Genomic DNA, 16,939 nt, shown 5'->3' with positions numbered 1-16,939 from the left:
TGGAATATAATTTTCTGTAATTCAGTTCCAATTATTTCTCCTTTCCTTCCCCTCCTCCCTCTCCCTGTTCCCTTCTACTATACTGATCTTTCTACAATTTACTTTTAGCTTTTTCCTTTTGTTAGTTATCATATTGTGGACAGACATGATGGTGAGAATCCCTGAGACCTACTCATATTCGTACATAGGGAAATTAGGTCAGGTTCATTCTTCTGTTCTTCCCTTATCCTGCCCCTTTTCCCTCCCCTTCAATCTTCTTTATCTAGTTCACCATTCTTTCTTCTATTTTGATGAAAGCCCCCCCTTTCCCTTTCTCTTTCTCTCTCATTTCCCTCCCTTATTTCAGACTAGTTTCCACATGTCAAAGAGAACATTCAACCTTTGACTTACTCAGTCTGGCTTATTTCACCCAGCATGATAGTCTCCATTTCCATCCATTTACCAGCAAATGTCATAATTTCATTCTTCTTTATAGCTGAGCAATACTCCATTGTGTATATAAACCACATTTTCTTTATCCATTCTTCTGTTGAAAGGCACCTTGGTTGGTTCCATAGCTTGGCTATTGTAAATTGTGCTGCTGTAAACATTGATGTAGTTGTATCAGTATAATAAGCTGATTTTAGATCTTTTGGATATATACTGAGGAGTGGGATAGCTGGGTTGTAGGGTGGTTCCATTTCTAGTTTTTAGAGAAATCTCCATACTGCTTTCCAGAGTGGTTGAACTAATTTGCAGTCCCACCAACAATGTACTAATGTACCTCTTTCCTCACATCCTCGCCAGCATATATTATTATTTGTATTCTAATCATTGCCATTCTGACTGACGTAAGATGAAATCTCAATGTAGTTTTGATCTGCATTTCCCTGATTGCTAAAGATGTTGAACATTTTTTTCATATTTTTATATTTCATATAATTGTATTTCTTCTTTTGAGAAGTGTCTGTTTAGTTCTTTTGCCCATTTATTAATTGGGTTACTTGGGGGTTGTCAAGTTTTTTGAGTTTTTTATATATTCTGAATATTAATGCCCAATTTGAGGTGCAGGTGGCAAAGATCTTTTCCCATTCCGTAGGCTCTCTCTCTTCATGCTCTTAATTATTTCCTTTGCTGTGCAGAAGCTTTTTAATCTGATGCCATCCCACTTACTGATTTTTTAATTATTTTTTCTTGGGCTGTAGTAGTCTTGTTAAAGATGTTGGTTCTTGTGCCAACATACTGAAGTGCTGAGCCTATATTTTCTTCAAGGGGTTGCACAGTTTCTGGTCTATGTCTTTGATTCACTTTCGGTTGACTTTAGTGCAGGGTGAGAGATGGAGGTCAAATTTTATTCTACATTTAGAGTTTCAGTTTTCCCAACACCATTTGTTGTAGAGGCTCTTTTCTACAATAAATGTTTTTGGCATTTTTGTCTAGTATCAGATAATTGTGTTTATATGGGCTTATCTCTATGTCTTCTATTTTATTCCATTGGTCTTCATGCCTGTTTTGGTGCCAGTACTTGTTACTGTAACTCTGTAGTATATTTTGAGGTAGTATATTTGACCTCAAAATGCTTCCAGCATCACTCCTTTTACTGAGGATTACTTTGGCTCTTCTGGGTCTCTTATTTTTCCAATTGAATTTTATAATTTCTTTTTCTTTTCTTTTTTTTTATTATTAATCTAGTATTTATTACTGCAGAAATAGCTTTAGAGGTAGTTTATTAATGAGGCATTTTTCAAATCATCCCATTCATTACATCCTGCAATTCAGAAGCATCATTTTAAAAAAGAAGAAGGTAGAAAAAAGTACTTGTTAGAGTGTAAGGATAACATGCTGAAGTGGTTTTCAAACAGCAGCTCTTCCACATTCTTGAACTTCCTCTTGCAGTAGCGTCATTCACCATGAGGACATCAGCTCACTTAGACACACCACTGCACTCAAAAACACATCTCTGTGATGATCAATCCGTGGCCGTCTGCATCTTCACTTCCAAACAAGACACAGGCTTCGAGGTCTGAACCACCCTAACCATGCCTGAAGACAGGACCAACGGACAGTGTGAATTTTAAGAGACATGCCAGCTAATATTAAAGATTCATCTATATTCCATCTGGGATTAGTTCTAGAAAATTTTTCACAGGATCAAGCAAAAAATATATCTTTCTTCCAGTTACTCTTCATTATCGTCAGCCTCCAAAGGCTCATATATTGGTCCATCAAAATAAGAATTGACTCTGAGCCGAAACCAAAATGAAAAAATCTAGGCAGTGTTCCATGATGTGCTGTGAGCTTCTATGAGCTTGTGGCTTCCACATGAAAGTTGTCAAACTGTGCAAATCCAAAGGAGTGAGTTCCAATTGCAGCCCAGCCATTCTTTGGGTAATTCACACGGATGTTTGTCCACAGAGGCTTGCCATTCAACATGCCAGAGGAGAAAGAACCCTTAATTTTTAATGTGAGTGTATACCACACTTCTGCCGTGACTTCAACACTGCCTGCAGTATATGTGATCCATCCAGCTAGATCACCAGTAACTCTGTAAGATCCATTTGAAAAAATCCAAAATAAAACTCCTCTGGCACTTCTAATCAAAATGCCACCTTTATTTATTCTTCCTGCAATGAAAACACCTCCCCTATCAGGGGTCTCTATGTAAACATCGCACTGTATCTTCATGTCACTCCACTGGTATTCTCCTATAATGCTGATCATGTTGGAAGAATCAGCGGCCCACGTAATAGGTCGCTGATTGAGAACCTGGCGCAGAGCATAGCGATGCTCTCCGGGGTCTTCAACATTCATATAGTACTCAAATACACCAGTCTGATCAGCAAAATTTGGAGCTTCACTAAAAAGTGGGTAATCGACATTGAAATCGTCCTTATAAGTGAGTGGGAAGGTCTGGGATTTGGGAGGCAGCGGGTGGCTGCCTTTGCAGCCTGTGGTGAGAGTGGTGAGTGTAAAGAGCTCGTCCTCTTGCAGGTCCAGGGTGAAACAGCCACCAGTGTCAAGGAGCCATAGAGAATCCAGTTGTTTAAAAAGACGTCTCTCCAGTGGTTTTGCAAGTTTGGTATACCACACCTGTAGCTCTGGTATGTCACTAAAAGATCCCTTCAAAACAAAGGTAGCCAATTGGTGTGACACATTATAATATGGAAGAAATGGCCGTATACACGTAGAATGTTTATGACTCATAGTTTCAGCGATGATGATGAGGTTACCTAAGCCATCAGTCAGAGCTACATAGCTTCCTCCTTTCTCTAAATGTCCAACTGTCTTCAGGTAATACCAACCTGGTTGAGTAAACTGAGTTGTATGAGCTGATAACCAGATAGGAGATTCTACCACATAGTGTCCACTCCAAGGCTCCTGGGCAGTCATCAATCCACATTGCCCATACGGCAAGTGTTCATAGTAACTAGCCACCAAATTCCAAGCGATTGTGGAAGTCATGTAACCATTGATATAATTTTGATTTAATATGCGACCCCAACAGCCAGCACCCACATCACTGTTTAAAGTGCTAAAATCTTCAGAGGACCGAAGCTTCTTCTCAGTCAGCTTTGCAGTCTGTACTGTGTGGACCCCAGGATAATGAGCCCCAATAACATCAACCACCTTCCAGAGTGCAGAGTCCAGCAGCACGGAAGTAGAAATAGGCTCCCAGAGATTATCATTCGCTATGATTTTGACTCTCTGTAGACCCTGAGGGTCCAGCATCCTTCTCAACACTTTGATATAATTGCTATCAAATGATCCTTCATTCCAAATTCCAATATCATCAATGTCCAAATCATGATAACGCTTGGCACCCAAAATCCAGCTCACGATGTAGTAGGCAGTCAGCTCAAGATTTACGTAAGGCCAATTGAAACCATTTCCCAGCCATCCGGGGAAGGACCATGGCAACCCTATAAGTATAATATTAGGGTTCCTCTTCTTAGCTTCCTCCATTAACCACCACTCATATCCTCGGAAATAATTCTCATCTAATGTATAATGCATGTGGGAGGGTTCAATACCATCTGTTGTTTGCCCATCACCACCTATTTCAACTTTTAGAATATGCAAACAGGCACCAAAATTTGGCTTAACGAGATAATCCAATATTTCAGAACGATAGGGCTCTGGGTAATTAAGAAGTCGGGAGGTTGCCTTCTAGTGCTGTTGTTCCGTGGCTACTCTTTTGGCTTCACCTCATGGAACATGTTAGCGAAAGGAAGGTGGATATCCAAGGCCTGCCAAAGGCAGAGAGCAAGGAGTGGGCTTAGCACGAACCTATCCAGCAACTTAGGGCGCACCTACCACGTACCGGTCTGTAACTGAACAAAAAGAGGACCAGGTTTGCAAGGGGTTTGCACCCCAACCAAGTCCCTGTTCTCCTTTCACCATGGTCCAGTCACTTAGCTTTCAGAGCGTGAGCTCTATATAGGATGGGATGAGAAGACTATAATTTCTCTTTCTAGTTCTGTGAAGAATGTCATTGGCATTTTGAGGGAATTTAATTGAATCTGTGTAACATTTTTGGTAGTATGTCCATTTTAATAATACTGATTCTACCTACCCAAGAACATGGGAGGTCTTTCCATCTTTTAAGTTACTTTTCAATTTCTTTCTTCAGTGTTCTATAGTAGTTATTGTAGAGGTCTTCGGCAACCTTCATTAGATTAATTCCCAAGGTTTTTGTTTGTTTGTTTGTTTTAAGTTATTGTGAGCAGAATAGTTTTCCTAATTTATTTTTCAGTAGGTTCATTTTTAGAGTATAGGAAAGCGCTAGATTTATGTATGTTGATCTTGTATCCTGCTACTTTACTAAATTTGTTAATCAGCTCTAGAAGTCTTCTGGTAGTTTTTTGGGTCTTCTGAATATAGGATCATGTCATCAACAAATAGAGATAATTTGAGCTCTTCTTTTCCTATTTGTATCCCTTTAATTTCCTTCTCTTGCCTGATTGCTCTCAGTTTCAAGGACTATATGAAATAGGAGTGGTGAGGGCGCGCATCCTTGTCTAGTTCTTGTTTTTAGAGGAAATCCTTTCAGTTTTCCTCCATTCAGTGTGATGTTTGTCATATATAGTCTTTACAATGTTGAGGTAGTTTCTTCTATCCCTAGTTTCTCTGGTGTTTTAACCATGAATGGGTTAGGGTTAGGGTTAGGGTTAGGGTTAGGGTTAGGGTTAGGTTAGGGTTAGGGTTAGGGTTTAGGGTTAGGGTTAGGGTTAGAGATCTTGCCAGGAACAAAATATAAACCCCAAAGGCATGCCCCCAGTGACCTATCTCCTCCAACCACACCCTACCTCCCTATAGTTATCACCCAGTTAATCTATACCAGTAGGTTAATCCACTGATTATATTATGCCTCAGTCTAATCATTTCACCTCTGAAACTTTTTGCATTGTCTTACACATGAGCTTTTGGGAAACACCTCATATCAAGACCATAACTCATGTAAAGCCAGGGATGCCACTATACATCCCCCAATGTGCAGGTTAGCCCCCTACAATAAAAAGTTATCTGGCCTGTGTCAATAGACTTTTATCTAAGAGAAAGTGTGTGTTCTTATGCTCAATAATGAGTGGAAAAGTAATGAATATATTTCACTGAATTGGACTCTGCTTTGAGTAAGGTCCATGTGACAGTCATTATGTTCTGAGAAGGAATTCATGTAAATGTACTGTCTTTAGGACAATAAAAGTTTAAGCCTGATCTCTTTGTGATCTGAAGTTTTGCCTCCAAATAAGAAGGTGTTTCAGGAATCACCTGAACAAATATAATCGTATTTGGGGGCAGTTCTCTACAAAGACTAAAAATTCCCAGACTAGAATCAAATCAGAATGCCAGAAGTAAATGGGACTATGTACATCACTGGTTCAACCTACTAATTTTAAAAATGAAGTCTAAGTCCTGCTTGATAAAGCGATTTGCCCAAGAACAACTGACTAGAAATTAGAGTCTGGGGGCCAGTGGAAAGATGACTATTGTTTTGACCTCACCAAAAATGAATGTAGGGCCGGGCACAGTGGCACATGCCTATAATCCCAGAGGCTCAGGAGACTAAGGCAGAAGGATCATGAGTTCAAAGCCAGCCTCAGCAACTTAGTGAGACCCTAAGCAACTTAGCAAGATCCTGTCTCTACATAAAATATTTTAAAAGGACTGGAACTGTGGCTTATTGGCTAAGTGACCCTAGGTTCAAACTCTGGCACCAAAAACAAACAAAAAAGAATGTAGGACTATTGGGTTCATCACTGGGACACCAACAGAAATTGCAGAAATTGGGCCATGACTGGGGGATGGGTGACATAGTTAGAATTGCCCTCTTTGGGAGACAAGAAGAGAGAGGTAACTGGGAGATGAGGTTTATTGATGAGGTCTCGGTTTCCTGAACTTCCAGACCTTTTCTCACATCTCATGGCTACTGCATTTGATGACTATGTGCTCAAGTCTATCCCTTGTTACTTCAGATCATGTACAATCCAAATCTTTCTAACTTCCAATATTTCTCACTGGAAACACAATTGATTTTTGATACAGGGCAATTCTTTGTTTCACGACTTTTTGGACTACTTGGACTTTGCTCACCAATTATCTATTGCAACTCCAGTCATGAATATTAGGAGATAAACCTAGAAATTTCTAAACGTACCCCAAGAGAGTGGTACTGCTTCCCTTCACTGCCCCTTCAATTGACACTCACCAAAGATCAGATCGCAGGGTTGCATTTGTGTTGCACAAAGTGCATCTTGGTCAGGAGAAGAAAACAATCAGAACAATGGATGAGGGTGGTCTTAATGAACACCTTCACTAAAATGACCTGCAGGGTCTGTTAAAAATAAAATTCTCAGTTGGGTGTGGTGGCACATGTCTGTAATCCCAGGGGCTTGGGAGGTTGAGGCAGGAGGATTACAAGTTCAAAGCCAGCCTCAGTAACAGTGAGGCCCTAAGCAACTCAGTGAGACCCTGTCTCTAAATAAAAACACAAAATAGGGCTGGGGATGTGACTCAGTGGTCGAGTGCCCCTGAGTTCAATCCCCAGTACCAAAAACAAATAAATAAATAAAAATAAAAATAAATAAAAATTTTCTCAGAACCCATCTTCAGGGATAGGATGCAAGAATATATGGTTTTGATGATTTCACCAGGTGATTCCTGTGCACACAGAAAGTTTGAGACCCATTGCTTTATTTTCCCATTGGCTCATGGAAAAATCAATGTTTAAAAACACCTCTCTGATAAATTAAAAAAAAAAACAAAACACACCTCTCTGCTCACTTTCAGAGGTCCTGAGTTAATTGGACTTCAGTGCAGGTTATGGCAATCATGTTTTTAAAATTACTGAGGTGATTTTAATATTCATTTAAAGTGAAGAAACACTACCATCAAGGAATTTTGCCAAATAAGGGATGACCAAATTAATTACCCTCTTCTTCATCTCGATTAGGAGCAAACAACTTAAAACAAAGGTTCTTAACCTTGACTGCATCTCCCAGTGAGTTTGATAAAATCCTGATGCCCAAGCCACACCCCATGTCTTTGAAATCAGAATCTTTGGAAGTAGAACCCAGGTATCCTTAATTTTTAAGGCTCCTAGAATATTCCAAGGTGCAGTCATGTTTAAGAACTATGATTTCAGAATATTTTCCTGACTTCTCCCATAATCCTGAACCTTTGTTTCTATCTTTCTTCCAACCACCCTTTTCTAAAGAGTTGAGCTTGCAGGGTGAGGGTTGGGGTAAGACTGGCGAAGGGAAAAAGGCAAGATTCAACATGGTTCTCTTTGCCACTTAATTCCTCTGCTTATTCAGCACAGTAGAAGTAAGGAGCAATGAAGAAAACCCTAGACCTATTGTAAAATATCTCTAGGAGGAAGATTCTTGAACCAGCATCATTTGTTTTTATCTTGATTCTTCCCTGGGGTATGTAAATGTTGTTCAAGCACAGGAACTTCAACTTTTATTTTCCAATTTTTTCATTTATGTGGCATGCATGGGTCAAAGAAGCAAAGGAAAGTTGGAAATCATTCCCCTCTAATTAACAGACATCTCAGTGGCTGAAATTATTTGTTAGTGACAGTGCCAGTAGAATTGGGAATGTTAGTTACTGTCAACAGTGCTCAAGCCTGTTTTCATAACTAATAATAATTGTTAATATGTCACCACCACAGCTAAAGATCCATAAAAAACTTTATCCCCTGTCTATTAAATGTAATTTGGTAATGACTCCCAAATGTGCCACCTTTCAACCTTCAAGAGGTAATGATTAGCCTATGAGGGGTCTGCCTTCATGAATGGTTTAAGGTCATTATCTCAGAAATAGGTGCATTATAAAAAGTCAAGTTCAATCTCTGTTCACCTTCCATCATTAGATGGCACAGCATGAAGGCCTTTGTCAGATGCAGGTCCCTTAATCTTGGACTTCCCAGTCTCCAATACTGTAAGAAATAAATTACTTATGCAATTTTAAAGAAATACTAAACCTTGTCTCAGTTGCTAAAGAGAAGAGTAACATGAGATTTGAGACAGAGCTGGTTCTTCTTCAATTGTTCTGACACCATTTATAGTCTGGTCAAAGACGGGAGTGCCTATGTCCCCATCCCTGCCTGCTCCAGCCCCATCTTGTGCTGCTTCCTTAAGATTAAGGTCATGCTCCTTCTATGCTGAGTGAGGTCCCAGGTGCTCAGAGAAAAACTGTCTGAATCTGGAGGGTATGAATCCTAGTTTTAGGTTCTTTCAACACACACACACACACACACACACACACACACACACACACACACTTTCTTTAAGATGCACAATTTGTATTGAGCTGATGGACCCTGATGTGGAGCTTGAAGTCATGGGTCCATATTCCCCTCCCTGTTGATCAGTGGTCCTTCCGTGCCCCAAGGCTTCAGTTAGGGCCAGCTCTGAATATCAGATTGTTTAATAAATCTGAACTGAAAATGTCTTTCCCTCCAGGATGATCCCTTCTTGTTACCTAATCTTATGTCAGCAGATAGACATGGGGATGGGTGTCAGGGGAAGAACACATCCCGATGACATCAATCTTACAATGTCTATTTGACATATAGAAAAGCTCCTGTGTGGATGCAGAAATGGTCAAAGGTGAATTGATTAGATTATGAGAGTTGTAACCTAATCAATGGATTAATCCACTTGAAGGGTTAATAATTTGAATGGACTAATTAGGTGGCTACTGTAGGCAGGTTAGAGGAAGTAGGTCACCAGGGGGTATACTTTTGGGGTTTATATTTTGTCTCTGGCATCTCAAACTTTTCTCTCTCTCTCTCTCTCTCTCTCTCTCTCTCTCTCTCTCTCTCTCTGTTTCCTGGCTCTCGTGAGCTGACCAGCTTTCCTCCAGCATGATATTCCACCTTACCTCAGGCCCAGAGCAATGGAGTTGGCCTACCGTGGACTGAGACCTCTGAAATCATGAACCCAAAATAAACTTTTGCACCTCTAAATTGTTTTTGTTGGGTATTTTGATCACAGTGGTGAAAAACCAACCCGCTCAACATCCAACAACAGTGTCTATAACTAAAATTTAAAATGCACTTTACTGGGTATCTCCTTGCCTTAAAAATAGAAACTCCAAAAGGACCACTTAAGCAGTTCTTCTCAGACTGCCAGATATTTTCCACCTGAAACACCCTCTTAGAATTTCAAATGGCAGTTTTGAAACAATAATATTAGCTACCACTTGTTGACTGTGATGCTAAGCCCTTCACATGTGAGATCCTATTTGGTCCTCACACAACCCAGGCATTATTTCACTTAACAGAGGATGAAATATGCTCAAATTGGCACAGCTAGTGTGAAGATAGGAGTCACGTGTCTGGGGTCGGAGCACACAGAACTGCTATCTCCATGCATATGAGCAGCAGCTGCTGCTCTGACAAGGGCTGACATTGCCTCAAGTCTGGAGAAGACTCTGCTAGTTTCCTTGTTTCACCACATTTTCCATCACCACTTTGTTGACCTGATCATTCCTCTAGCCTTGACTGTTTTCTCTGAGATAGGAGAGGCCTTTGCCAACCAGCCTCCTGGTTCTTTAATAAACTCCCAAACACAGTATCTTTGGGCTCCAGTCTTTTTACAATGCTCTGGTATTATAAACATTTTAAAGTTAAGCTGCCAGATCCCTTACTGGTACCTCCTTTTTCTTCCCCCTCCTCTTCTGAACTTGTATTCCTAATCAAACACTTAGAACAAGTTGTCAGAGGTTGGCTCAGAAGAATTTTTGTGGTATCAAGGACAATGAACATAGGTCTGTTAAATACCTTCTATTAGATTCCTCTAGAGAAACAGAACCAATAGGATATACAGAGGTTTATGCAAGTGAAGATTAATTATGGGGATTGGCTCACATGACTATGCATGCCAAGAAGTTCCACAGCATGCCATTTACAAGCTGAAGTCCCAAGGAAGATGTAATTCAGTCTGAGTCTGATGGCCTGAGAACTAGAAAGTTGGATGTCTGAGGGTGGAAGATGAATGTTCCAACTCAAAATCAGAAAGCAAGTTCATAAATGCACATTTCCTCTACCTTTTTGCTCTATTTGGGTTCTCAAAGGATTGGATCAACCCCACCCAATCTTCCTTATTCAGTCTACTATCAATCAAATGTTAATTTCTTCTAGAAACCCCTTCATAGACATACTCAGAAATAACATTTTACTAGCTACCTGAGCATCCTTTAGCCTAGTCAAATTGACACACAGAATTGACCATCTCATACCTTTGTTCTTGTACACCTTAAGTTGAATTATTTGACTGAACATATTCTTCATAGATTGACCATCTGTTAATCAGCTTGCCATTAGTATACAAAATTCCAGAGCTAATCAACTTATAAAGAAAAAATGTTTATTTTGGCTCACATCTTTGGAGGTTCCAGTCCATGATTGATTGACCCTATTGTTTTGGGGCCTATGGTAAGGCTGTACATCAAGGTAAGAGACTGTAACAGAGCAAAGTCACTCACCTCATGGCTGAGAAACAATACAGAGAGAGGAAGGTAACAGGGTTCCACAATCCTCGAGAGGGGCATACTCCCAGTGACCTAAAAAGCTCTCACTAGACTGACCCCTTGAAGTTTCCATAACCTTCCAATAGAAACTCTCTGGGGAACCTGACCTCCAAAACATGGGCCTCTGAGAGACATTTAAGACCCAAACTACTAATGGAAACTGTTGATTTCTCATTAGCAATTGTTTTGTGCCATTCCAGAACCTCACTGTGCTTTGGGAATAAATAGTTCTTACCCTAACCTTCACCTGCAATAAATCTGTTACTCATAATTTGTGACCTAGACCTGGCACTTGGGATATTATCTTTTCTTGGTCAAAGAATTGACTCAAAGATGTGGATGGTAGCAAAATAAAACCAAATTAGAATTAATTCTTCTTTGAGCAAATGGATAAGATTCAGACTATTTCGGAACTTACAGCCATGAGGATATGAGTCTCAAGTTGCTGGCAGCCACCTGGCCCCAAGGAAAGAAGAGTCTATGTGAAAGGAGAGCCCACTAGAAAGAAAGCAGAGCCAAGAGTTGACAGACACTGGGTGCTTCAGACATCATTTGAGACTTTAGATCCAGCTATGACTCAAGTATACCACTGGATTTTTCAGTTACATGAGAAAAGACGTTATCTTTTTGTTTCAGTCAGTTGGGTTAATTTTCTATTACATGATGGGAAAGTTTCCTAACTAATACAACATTCTTTCCATGATCATTGGACAATTCTTTATGCAAAAGGATCACTCAGGTGTTGTTGTGGAACAAAAACTGTTCTCTGCTGATATATACCCTATACCCAGAATGTCTTGTCTGTACATGAGAAATGTCTTTGTAACTAGTAAACTGAGTGCCAGTGTTGAGTGGTATTCATGTACCTTAGTGTGAGCTGACCTTTTCATATGAGCACTAATGAGTGAAGATAGAGAATGGATGAGGTCTGGGTACAGATTCCTGAGGTGTGTTAGAATGGGGTGTTAAGAGAAGGGGAAGATAAGAGGAATCAATCAGTATTAAAGATGAGCATCTTAAATTTGTGTGAGGTCATATTTCTGTTAATTGGCTTTTGGACCTGAATCAAGAATAGCAGAATTGAAAACCTAATACGAATAAAACCCACAGAGAGAAGAAAATTTTTTTATCATAGCACAAGTGAGAATCATGATGTGAGCTAATACAATTTGAAGTATAAACAAAGAAATTACTCCACACAATGGAACTGACTCATATTATTTCAGAATTAGACACCATGAAGTAGAGGGTAGGTCCAGGAATCTGGCCTAAGTATACCAGGGACTAAGGGAGAGGGAGATTAATTTTTCCATCAGAGGACAGAGGTAAAAGGAACAAGAAGCTCCTCCACAGCTACTGGCCTTAAAGTTTTTAACAAGAGGTATTCAAATAATACTTTGACCCACAAACATGTGACAAGAGGTTCTTGGGGGAAAGTCACTGAATAATGGCAAATTAAGTTCTATTTTCTATTTGTGATTGACAAACCTGACATCAATGATATTCATAGAGTCAGGCATATTAATTGGTTTTCAGGTATTAAGTTCAGCAGAAAGAACTTCTCTTTAAAACAGCAGTTTACATCAACTTGCATGTCATTATGCACGCACAAAATGATAATTATATAGGACTGAGGTAAAAGAATTAGATCAGTTGAGGCTGAGTTTGCTGGTTTGGGCTACCCCAGGTCCACATAGGTGCCCCAAACAATAAAGAATACCTCTTTTGCCTACAAGAAAGCCGGGGCTATCATTTAAGAAAGACTTTGGGAGATCAAGCCTCTACTGAGGCCACATGGATAAGAAAACCAAACCCAGAACCAGAGGGAAAAAACCAGTGTTTGATTCTACCTCTGCCAAGTATAAGACATTATACAAGGCCCTTAACCTCCAGGAGCCTCGATCTGCGTATATCGGAAATGGCATCCTACATTCTCTAGCTTACGGGGTCACAACGAGGATGAAGAGGATCATGTTCATGGACATCATTTGCAACCATAGAGTGCTACAGAAATTTGTGGCCTGATGATTACAATGGGCATGATAATAGTTTTTTGTTGTTATTGTTCTGTTTTTTCAAATTTTTCCGATTATTTGACTTCTTAAAAAAGATTTTTAGTTGTAGATGGATAAACCTTTATTTTATTTACTTTACATGATACTGAGGATTGAACTCAGTGACTCACATGTGCTAGGCAAGCACTCTACCACTGAGCCACAAGCCCAGTCCCTGTTTGATTTTATATTAAGATATAATTCAGGGGCTGGGGAGATAGCTCAGTTGGTAAAGTGCTTGCCTTACAAGCACAGGCCCTGGGTTTGATCCCCAGCATTGGAAAAAAAAAAAAAAAAGATATAATTCACGTAGTGAAAAACACACCCTTTAACATGTTCAGTTCTGTAGCTTCTAGTACATTGATGAAGTTGTGCATCAATCACCACTAATTCCTATCTAAATTTTTATTATTAAAAAAATGGGAAAATGAAAGTGCGATTTCCAATCAATAAATAGCAATTGATCCTTGTGCAGTTCTTTTGCAGAAGATGAAGTCTATTATTTTAGAACGAATATAGTAATTTATCAACCAAATAATCAGTTTTCACACAGTTTAAATAATGTCAGCAGTTTCCTTGAACTGTCTACAGAAATTGTGAAATCGTGGAATTGTCCTTTCAAAGGACTTGTTCTTTAGTCAGAATGATCTGCTACTTTTGGATATCCTGCAACATAAGAATACTTAAGAGATCTGCAACTGTCCAAGTTCATAGCCATACCCAGCTTCTACTGAAAATCTAGAAGCTGGTTAGATTAGACCTCAGATTTAGCATCCAGCATCAGCCCATGAGACCTTGACCCTCCATGGTGAAGGCCCAGGGCTCCTGCCATGGACTTAGGCATGATAGTATTTTCCCCTACCCCATCCACATCCAGATCACCACCACTTTCAAGAGTTCCTTGCAATGGGCAAGAGTTGACACCAAGGAGAACAATACAGTTGCCAGACCTTGAACAGTAAGGAGCAGAGTGTGGGAGGCTATTCTGCAGCTGGGCTTTTGAGTTGGGCCAAAGAGCTAGCGGGGTTTTGGCTTCCTGAGCACCTCTGTTGAAACTCCCTGGGGAATTTTGCTTTATGAAATTCCCAGCAACTGGGGATCCCACTGGGTTGGTGATTAGGAGCCTGGAGGGCTCACCATTGAATGAAAAATGTGTTTGAAGTCTGCTGGGAAGAGTTGTAGGAAGGAGTTGAAGGTTCTTCCATGATTCCCAATGTGCACTGACAGAAGCTGTCCCTTCACATTTACTGCCAATTATTTTTGTCTCCAAAGCCAAAAACAATATATTTGAAATGAACCTTCTGAATCAGGCCCATCTTTCAGCAGGATCCACAGATGATGAAATATTATGATCACGTGGGTTGCACAATATTTCAAAACTGCATTAGAATTGATTTTCATAGGCTCAATTATTAATATCAGAGGTGCTTACATGCATTTTGGTGCAGCTAGCAAATCCACATCAACACAGAATAAACTCAGAACTATCAAACATAATATCTACTTTGCCAAGAATAGAGTAGTAGATAGAGGACAGCAATTGCATATAACATGTCTCCGAAAATAGAAAGGGCTAATTTTGTAATGGTTTTCCAGCAAAACTCACAATGCCCACTCTTGGCATATCTAAATTTTCTTTTTGGCTTGGGAGGGGTTCTGTGATATTTGCTAGAGCAAGAAGGAATGGAGGAGGCAGGATAGTTCTGGAAGTCACACCATAAATAGAATAAGCCTAGGATCCCCAAGATTTTGGTCTGTGCATGGAATTGTATTTAAAGAAGCCCTACCGCACAACCAAACAGTAACTAAAATTGTGCTAATCCGGACAGGTGCTTCTGGAAGATCATTTATCAGGTAACACTTCTCAAAAGCTTTCCCTGCAGCTCACACTGTTCTCCTGCCCTTCGCCTGATTCAGAGGGTCTGACTTATCAAACCCTAAGACTCTTCTCCAGCCCAGAACCATTCAATGAAATGCTCAGATCTTGCTTGCATTTTTATTTGAACAAACCAACTGTATTGCAACATTCTGAAGACAATGAGAACAATTTGAATGTGAACTGTGTATTAGATAATACCAATAGCATAGTTCCAGTAAGTCTGATCATGATATTATGGTTCTGTTAGAAACATCTGCAGTTTTGACAATACACGCTTAGATGAAGAGGGGTGAAAAGATCATGATCTGGCTTTTACTTTAATATGCTTCAGCCAAACAAAAGTAGGAAGTAAGGGGGGAAAGTATAGATGAAGCAAAAGTGGGGAAATTTTGTAATTCTAGAATTTAACAGGTTGATATTTGACATTCATTATACTATTCACCCTGTTTTTATGTGTTCTTGAAATTTTTCCTAGGAAAATGCTTTTAAAAAGAGAAAGAGAAAAGCAAATATAAATATACTTAAGACATCATAAGAAAAAGTAAAAGTGAATTCTCTGATTTTTTAAAGAAATATATTTTGAAACAATAATAAAAGAGGTATATTGTTGACAGGTAAGTCCATCAAACATGACTGATGTATTTAAATATCACATATGGAAAAACAGATCAGCAGTGTGAGGCAGATTTCAGTACAAAATACTTAAATGATAAAAACAGATCATACACAGAAATATTTCAAACTATTCTCATTCTTTTATACCTGAATAGCCTAGCTCCAGTCATAAAATATTTCCTGAATGTATGTCACTTGCGAAATTAGCAACATCCTTATTTATCTATTTAAAAATTTTAATGAGACAATTAAAAAAACTTGAATTGAGTGAAAATAGTATGAGGTGAGAGGTAGGGCCTAGGGAGAAGGAAAATTGTGTGAAAACTTTTGAAAATGAAATTTAACTTCACATTTTGAAAGCACTGCTTTCTGGCAGGACTTGGCTCTCTTCCCACACCCTCTGGTCTGTAGCCAGTGTCTGGAGGAAAATATTGCTAGTCCTAAGTGGGATTTTAAGAAACTAACTAGTGTGGATTCCAAAAGAAGTAGCCTTTATTTTTTTATTTTATTTTATTTTTTTTTACGGCGTTATACTCTTTATTACTTGATATGACAACAAATTTAACAAGCACAAAATACAAAGATACAGTCCAATGTTTATATAATTTCATCAAATTTTAACTATCTTAATTTAAGTTATATATAATTAATTGAAAATACTGAATATAAAATATAAGTATAAAATTGTCTTCTGTTGAAGACAGGAAACAAACTTTTAAATGTTATTCAAAAAAGATTTAAACAAAAAGCAGACCACCACTGATAACAACAATCCAATTTTCAGAAATCACTCTTTCTCATTTAATTTTCTTCCATTAAAGATACTAACATAACTGATAAAATTAAAAATTTACTATTTGTTGTATTTAAAAGAAAACAACACCAATTTTATTCACTGTCAATAATAAATTCTCTGAAATGATTATTAGGATACCGTTTGCATCCTGGAATACTGAAGCATAAGTGAAACCCAGCAATTTGTGAAAAAATTTTTTACACCTGAGTACTAATTCTAAACAATTGCCACTAAAAAGTCTTCTGATGGTCTGAGGAGTTCTTTGCATGAAATCAACTAAAATACAATAAGAACGAAATTTGAATTCCAGGGAGAAACGGGTTTAACATTTATAATCATGGAAAAAGTACAGAATTTTATTCAGATTAACAAAAGTTCTGCTTGCGTATGGCTTGCAAAATCAAAACCAAAATAAATGACTAGCTTATGTCATAAATTAAAATATTCAATATTTAAATATTAAAATTAGTATAATCAAATAATATAACTATGGTAACCCATCTTATTTTAATTACCAGAAAAGAGTATCTTCATGTTTTGAGTAATAATGTAAAGTTATTACAGAACATTTAAATAATT

At 38.7% G+C, this 16,939-nt stretch overlaps 1 protein-coding gene across 1 annotated transcript; it reads right to left on the bottom strand.

The window, feature by feature from the left end:
- Positions 1–1,689: 1,689 nt before the first annotated feature.
- LOC306644361 (galactocerebrosidase-like) lies at positions 1,690–4,138 on the bottom strand. The gene has a single exon (XM_079111235.1). It carries the CDS (start codon positions 3,991–3,993, stop codon positions 2,281–2,283), a length of 1,713 nt encoding a protein of 570 aa, XP_078967361.1. The 5' UTR covers positions 3,994–4,138; the 3' UTR covers positions 1,690–2,280.
- Positions 4,139–16,939: the final 12,801 nt, after the last annotated feature.

This window comes from Sciurus vulgaris, assembly GCF_902686455.1.
Source record: "Sciurus vulgaris genome assembly, chromosome: 14".
Lineage (NCBI taxonomy): Eukaryota > Metazoa > Chordata > Mammalia > Rodentia > Sciuridae > Sciurus > Sciurus vulgaris.
This window is presented reverse-complemented; position numbering and strand designations above follow the sequence as displayed.